We start from the raw sequence: 7,969 nt of genomic DNA, 5'->3' as shown, positions 1-7,969 counted from the left end.
GCCGATCTTTCGTTCAGGTCGGCCGGTTTTGGTCGGAGGAGCTCCTGTCCATCGATGACTTTCTTCGCCTTCTGGAGCACCTCGGCGAAGGTGGCCGGGGCCTCCTCTTCAAGTTTCACCGTAAGGGCTTCGTCGGCTAGACCGGTGAGGAAATAGCACATGGCCGAGTCATCGGAGCAGTGTGCAACCTTCAACTGCTCCTCCTGGAATCTGGTGACATACTCCCGCAGCGTCTCACCCTCCTTCTGCCTGATGGTGGCGAGATGGGTCGCTGTCTTTTTGTCATAGTGCCGAGAAGAGAACTGGGCGAGGAACTCCCTTCTCAGCTAAGAGTAGGTCGAGATCGACCTGGCTGGCAGTCTCCGGTACCACAATCGCGCGCTGCCAGTAAGCGCGATCTGAAAGGCGCGGCATTTGATTGCGTCTGATGCCGCTTGGAAGTCCATGAGGCCTTCAAAGACCTCAACATAGTCCTTGGGGTCCTTCGTCCCGTCATAAGACTTCACGGTAGGAGCTTTGAACTTCGGAGGGATTGGTGCTTCCAAAACGTCCGAGGTGAAAGGCGATTCTCCCAAGTCGCCGTCATTCAGTGAATCGTCTTTCTGCTCACATTTGGCCTTTAAGGCCTCCACCTGAGCATCGAGCTCCCCCCTCAGCTGGTCGAACTCCTCCCTCGTGATTATCCCTGCGGGATTGTGAGAGGATTCAGCCTGCTGGTTGGAGCTCCTGTGGGAGCGGGATGGTGACTGCCCTTTTCGGAGAGACGAGCCTCTCTTTCTGTTGAGATGCTCACGGAGGTCTCCCCTCTGGCGAGTGTACCCCTCACTCTCGTTGTCTTCGGGACGTTCTTCCTCGGCTGGGCGGAGGTGGGAACCCCTTTGCTCGCGTACGTCCATGCGCGTCACTCGATTTTCAGATCGGGACCCTGCGCCTGCAGCTAGCACCATTTCGTTATACATTGCCTCCATGGAGCGCATTTGTGTGCGCATTGCCTCCATCTCTCTCTGGAGCGCATCAAAGTTCTCGCTTGTTGGAGCCGGGGCTGGACCCCGGGCGCCCTTCTTAGAGGTCCCACCTCGGCCACGGGTGGCCTTGGACGTCCTCGGGTGCGCAGGCGGTAGGGCAGGCGCGGTGTCTGTGCCGACCTGCGGAGGGGTTTCGTTGCTAGGCCGTCGTGACCTTGCCCCTCTACCGCCGCTGCTCCGACCTCCCTCTGGTGGGCATCGCTGGCAACTAGAGTCCTTCGATCCGTCGTATTGGTCGAATTCGCTGGTTGAACCATGTTCGCTCGCGTGTTGGTTTAAAGGTTTTGGGATGACTTAAATTGTCAGTCGTTTCCCACAGACGGCGCCAAATGTTTATGCAAAGATGTGCACAACAGTGTGTTCCTGATTGTAGCTCGAACTCGGCCTCCGGACCGACCTGAACACTCGGGCGGACCTGCACAAAATGGTGAGCACTCCGACGATCAAGTCAGTATAGGTCGGATTCCAAGTTTAGTTCGAAGCCGGAAATCATCGTACCTGATCGGGGAGTGAGGTCCTCTACTTATGGGTGGTGGTCCCGCTAATCTAGCGACGGTTACATTCGACAATCTCGGGACCGTCGGTTACACCCGGTAATCTCGGGACCGACGGTTACGCCCGATAATCACGCCGCAGACAGTTGCTCATCTCGGCCCCTACCGAGCTCCCCGGTAGGTCAGACCTGGGCCAGGTTCACCTCGGCCCTCATACTTAGCATTTGTCGGCGTTGGTGGCGGCTATCTCGGCTATCCGAACTGGGCATGACTCATGAGCCATCTTGGAGCACCAATAGGGGTCCTCCACGTGTCCAGGGTATTCCCTTCCCCAAACAGTGCATGAGAGAAAAATAATGAAGAATTGAGATTAAATGAATCAATCTAATGAATTAAGACAGAATCAAAACCATAAATGCTTAAAATATCTCATATCACAGATTTAAGTTTAATTTGAAAAATATTGGACAAATTTATAACTTCTTTCTTTTTTTTTTTTAAACCTAATTTACAACATAAATAAATTATAAAACTTCGTAATTCAAATGACTATTCAAAAAAGTGACCATATATAAAACCTGAAATGGATCTGGGCTAAATTTATACCACATAGTAGGCCCAATATCTTATGAAAGAAAAGGCCCAAAACCAACTGTTCTCTACTACTTGTATGAGTGTTTTGGGAGCGTAACATTGTCACTTCTCGTTCATGTTTCCTCTTTTCTTCATTAAAAAAAATAATAATAATAAAGTAGAATTACATGCCCAATGCCCATAAAATCGAAAAATGATAAAACAATATTTATATTCATATTATAGAAAAAAAAAATAAGAAGCTTGTTTTTTTGTTTCCAAAAATTCTTCAAAACAAGAAAGGCAAAAATGAAATAAATTCCTTTCGAGTTTCGCCTTCATCCTTCTGTGCACCCGTTTTAGACGAGGTCGATCACATAGCTAAGATAGTCGTTCTAGAGGTCGCGTAGCAGCTTCTGGCTTTGCCCGTGAATCCTAGTACTTCTCGCTCTAATATCATGTTAAGGATCAGTAAATTTCCACTCAACCTAAAAGTTTAAACCGATGAATTCTTAATTCATATATTTGAATTCTAACATCTTCCACCTCTTTTTCATATTCTCGGGCTAACCTTGCTGCCCGCCATCTTTATTGCCACCACCCCTCTCTCTCCTAGATTTGGAAGATGAATGTTTCTCTTTCACTCGAAGGAACTCTTCCACTAGTTCCTTCCTCTTCAAATTTTGGGAGAAGGGTACCGATGGTTAAGACAGCAACGATGGTGGTGAGATTAGCGGAAGATAGAGGAGAAATGAAGGGCAAAGAAAATAAAAGAAGAGAAAATCTTTAAACACACACAAATAATAAATTATTATATTTTTAAATTGACAAATACAATCACCAATTTAACTACCCTGTCATTTTTACTAACAGTATCTATTTTTTTCCTTTTTTTTTTTAATTTTTACTCTCTTTTTATTCAATGTGGTAGGGATATTAGATCTTTAAAATACTTTTCCACTTAATTATTGTTTCACATAAATTCTAAAATAAACAATTCTAGTGGGCTTAATTTTTTGTATTGATTTGTTAGAGTTCGATGTTCACGAAAATTAATAAGTTTTCCGAGAGATTTGTGTGTGTGTTTTTTTCCTAATAAGCGGGTGAGTTAATTATAAATCAAACCGTACAAAATACAACATCTATCCAATTATAATGTAAATTTTAATAAAATTCACAGCCGTAAACATTTGATTAACTTTGCTGACTAGTAGTAAAAATTTAATCCAATGTCAAAAAAAAATGTAGTAAAATTTTAAATTTTTTTTTCCTTTTTTTTTTGCCCTAAAAATAATTTCCAGATGGCAGGTCTAAAGTTCGAGTGGTGTTGATTGACAGCGAGGCATTATGGTTCGATCCCGTGAGCAGTTAAAAAGGCAAATTATGCGAACTTTAGAAAGAGGGGCGTGTGTCAGCAGCGTGGCTTTATGGCCCCTTTCACTAAAGCCACTTTGTGAATTATGATCACAAATTTCTGTTTTAAAATCTTTTTAAAAAATAGTCATACTCATAATTTCTCTTACACTCATTTTATTTTCTTATACATAAACCTTTTTTTTTTTTACAGGCCATCTCCTTGTTATAAATGAAAATTAATTTGCCTTCTCTAAACAGCTCTAGCGTAAATATAAGTCTAACTAAAATTGTTAATATAACATTTGTCAAGATGTGCATAACTCAACAATAATTGTCATATACTCATTTTTTTAGGTTGAAAATTCGATCTCTCATATCCCCAAATTGTTGTACTAAACAAAAAAAACAAATATAACATTTTTAAGACGTGAGTTTAAAATTTCACTTCTCATTTGAACTAAAAAATAACAATACTTGGTGCTTATTATTCAACAATCATATTTTGCTGACCATCATTAAATTTTTTACAAATATAATAGGTAAATACATGGAATAAGATCTTTTCTATTTTGTAAAATATTCGGATTTTTATTGATATCCAACATAAAAATTAGTGTTGAATGGTAAGCATCCGTCAAATATTATTCTTGTTAATTCTTTACAACATGGTAGGTCTAGTCTCAGTGTTTAGTTAAACTAAGATTACGGTGAGTGAATCATCGTATTAGAAAACTAAAATAATCGCTCAATCACAACCAATCAAACTCAGACAAAATTAGATGGTCTAATTTTTAAAAATTGTGTGTGAAACTAGATGACCCATGTTACTGACGGACTAAATTAAATGGATTCGATGAATTAGGTAATTTATTCTATTTTAACTTCCATTTTCAACTTCTATGATCATATTTGAAGGCATCAAAGGAACGGCTAAAATGATTAAAACTTGAAAATAAATAAATAACTATAGATAGCAATATAAAAAAGTTAAAGATAGACACAAATTTGTTTTGTATTTATATTCACAAACAAGACTCCTCTCCGACGTGTGTCTGTCTTCGCATTTTCCAGCGATGCAGAACTCCACTGCGGCTCTGCCGCCACAAGACGACGACGACGACAGCCGCCGCCTCTTCCTTCCACTTCTCGATTCTCCGCCGGAAACCGTCGCCGGAGGAGCTCCCAAAGTTGCCGCTGAAAGAGAGAGCCGCCGTCGTCTCAATAAATACGTGCTCGCCGCCGCTGTTCTGGCTTCCACCAACTCCGTTCTCCTCGGCTACGGTCAGTTCCCACCATTTTCGCATCTTAATTGTTTAATTTTCAACTTCTTTTTTAACTTAATTAAGATTACAGATAATAGTAAAAATCGTGTCTAAAGATAGAGGTTGTTATGAACGAGCGTATAAAGTATTTGCAATTTAACACTACAGTAATTAGTTTATTAGTGATTGGATCAAATTGAAGCAATTTCATAGATATATTTGGAAGTATAATTTAAAAGTGTATTTGTGAAAATTTTAAATATTATACTACAATGTTATAAATTTGAGGGGTAATGGTTCAAATTAAAAATTTGGAAATGTGATTATAATTTTTTTTTAAAAAGTTGAGATTATATAATATTAAAATACAGTTATATTATTTTAATTATGTGTCTAAATTCAGATATAGGAGTGATGAGTGGTGCGATTTTGTACATCAAAGAGAATCTGACGATTACCACAGAACAAGAAGAGATCTTAGTTGGTTCTTTAAACGTTTGTTCTCTCATCGGAGCTCTCGCCTCCGGCAAGACCTCCGACTGGATCGGCCGGCGATATACAATTGTCATCGCAGCGGCCACATTCCTCGCCGGCGCGATATTGATGAGCTTCGCACCGTCTTTCCCCTTCATCGTCGCCGGACGCGTCGTCGCCGGCATCGGCGTAGGATTCTCCCTCACGATCGCTCCGGTGTACATCGCCGAGCTCTCGCCGGCGTTAACTCGCGGCCTCCTCACGTCTCTGCCGGAGATCTTCATCAACGCCGGAATTTTACTTGGATACATCTCGAATTACGCTTTCGCCGGTCTTCCTGCAAGCATAAACTGGAGATTGATGCTCGGAATCGCAGCATTTCCGGCGGTATTTGTCGCCTTCGGCATCTCCGCCATGCCGGAATCGCCTCGCTGGCTTGCGATGAAAGGTCGAGAAATCGAAGCGAAACGAAATCTGATCAAAATTTCCGATTCGAATGAAGAAGCCGAACTCAGATTTAGAGAAATTATAAAATCCGCTTCCTCTGCTTCCGGCAAATGGCGCGGCGAAGGCGTGTGGAAAGAATTGTTACTGAATCCTTCTCCGTCGGTCCGCCGAATTCTGATCGCCGCCATTGGAGTCAATTTCTTCATGCAGGCTTCTGGAAACGACGCCGTTGTGTATTACAGTCCGGAGGTTTTTCGAGACGCCGGAATTGAAGATAACAAGCAACTCGTCGGCGTAACAGTCATAATGGGAATCGCCAAGTTGGGATTTGTTCTGGTTTCGGCTTTTTTCTTGGACCGGTTCGGTCGAAGACCGCTTTTGTTATTGGGCTCGGCCGGTATGGCTTGTTCACTGGCTGGGCTGGGCCTGGGCTCAAAATTTCTCGAGCACTCCGACACGAAACCAATGTGGGCTATTGGGCTTTGCGTGGTGGCTGTTTGTGCGGCCCTTTCGTTCTTCTCTATTGGGCTTGGGCCCATCACGTGGGTCTACTCGTCGGAAATATTTCCATCCAGATTGCGGGCCCAAGGTTCCAGCCTGGCCGTTTCGGTGAACCGGTTGGTAAGTGGTTTGGTGGCAATGACATTTCTGACAATTTCGAGGAAAATAACGTTCGGAGGTATGTTTTTCTGCCTCGCCGGGATAATGGCGGCGGCGACGGCTTTCTTTTACCGCTTTCTGCCGGAGACTAAGGGAAGAAGTTTGGAAGAAATTGAAACTCTCTTTGAGGACGAACTTCATTAGGAAAAAAAAATCAAATAAATAAATCTCATTTTATTTTGGTCCGGATAATGTCATTTAGATATATGTATTAACATATCAACATGAACGCAATAGAAATTAGGTTGTAAATGTTATTATTTTAAAGTTTAGGACCAAGATGATTTTTTTTTTTTTAAATTTAGACCAAAATAGAATTATATTGGAAATTTATGGATTACAATGAGATTTTTTTTAGAAGAAAAAAAAAACCCCTTAATTTAGGTCGCTTATAAATGCTGCTATGTTCCTATTCTCCAAGGTAATGGAAGATGGGCCTTCTCTTTTCTTCCATTACAGCCTCTCGATTTTATTCGGAGTTATTTTGACAAACACCCCACTAACATAATTTGGGCTATTTGCATTCTCTCTTTTCCATACCCACCACAATTATTTAATTAAATCAAAATAATGTGACAACAAAACAATAATAAGTCCAAGGTTGTTGCGTGTTCTTGATCGAGTGACATTCTACGTGAGTTTTGACTTTATTGACACCCACAAATAGAAATTTACGCTTAACCCGACACCAACTCGAATTTACTTCTAATTAAGTTTCAAAGTGTATGAGGAAAGTATCATATACCAAAACAAGTTTCTATTTGCAAGAGCCCACATAAGAGAGCAGTATACGTGTCACTTTTGTCAGAAACGCGCACGAAACCATGTATATTTTTGAAAAATAAGAGGATTGTCGATTGTGGTTGGCGAAATTTGAAAATGGGTAATGGGAAATGGGAAATTGAAATTTGAGAGGCAAATAAGCTAAGTAGGTAGGCAGAAAACAGAATGATAACCGACACATCGGTGAAGGTGAAAGGAAAAGAAGAGGGGAAGAGAGAGTGTCGTTTTAGAAGCGAATAGCGATTGGTGGCGGCAGTGAACGTGCAAATACTACCACCTCTCTTTTTCGCTTCAATGGTCCGTTTCTTTGCTTTTGGAACCTTCTAACCCTAAAAAGATGCCCTTTTTTTTTCTCTTTCAAATTGCTTCTTTTTATTTCAAGATTTCAAATCTTCATTTTCTGAGTTCCCAATCGGATTTCTCTGCTTCTTTCAAAAACCTCCAAATTGGCTCACTTTTCTCCTGCTTTCAAACTCTATTTTGAATCATAAATAGTTGTTGCTACCTTTCAAATAATTTTTTAAAAAAAAAACTTTTTATTTCTAAGATTTGAGTTTAAATCTTAAGTTTCAACCTCATACATTTTTTATCTAGTTTTTAAAGAAAATACTTAACTTCTGATTCGTGATAGCCTATCATCGTTAAAAAGAATTTGTTTTATTTTTATATTTATCTCTCTTAATTGTCAAACATTTTGTGACAGTGAACATAAGATATATTTCAAATGTGGCTCCCTGAGATTATTGTTATTTACCCACCAAACACCAACTAGAAAAAGGTTAGGTTAGAAGGGGAGGAGAGATTTTTTTTCCACATCACTAATAAAATATTAGTGAGGGGAAGGGGAAGGGAGGGGAAGGGAAAATGAGGAGAGAACGGTGCTATGCATAAGTTG

At 40.9% G+C, this 7,969-nt stretch overlaps 1 protein-coding gene across 1 annotated transcript; it reads left to right on the top strand.

Moving 5' to 3' along the window:
- The first annotated feature begins 4,454 nt into the window (after window positions 1-4,454).
- On the top strand, window positions 4,455-6,591 carry LOC148209949 (polyol transporter 5-like). The gene is made up of 2 exons (XM_088127159.1): window positions 4,455-4,729; window positions 5,114-6,591. The coding sequence occupies exons 1-2, from the start codon at window positions 4,522-4,524 to the stop codon at window positions 6,433-6,435; spliced, it is 1,530 nt and encodes a 509-aa protein (XP_087983285.1). The 5' UTR covers window positions 4,455-4,521; the 3' UTR covers window positions 6,436-6,591.
- Window positions 6,592-7,969: the final 1,378 nt, after the last annotated feature.

This window comes from Momordica charantia, assembly GCF_013281855.1.
Source record: "Momordica charantia cultivar OHB3-1 chromosome 8 unlocalized genomic scaffold, Mcharantia_2.0 BLBB01000008.1, whole genome shotgun sequence".
Taxonomy (NCBI): domain Eukaryota; kingdom Viridiplantae; phylum Streptophyta; class Magnoliopsida; order Cucurbitales; family Cucurbitaceae; genus Momordica; species Momordica charantia.
This window is presented reverse-complemented; position numbering and strand designations above follow the sequence as displayed.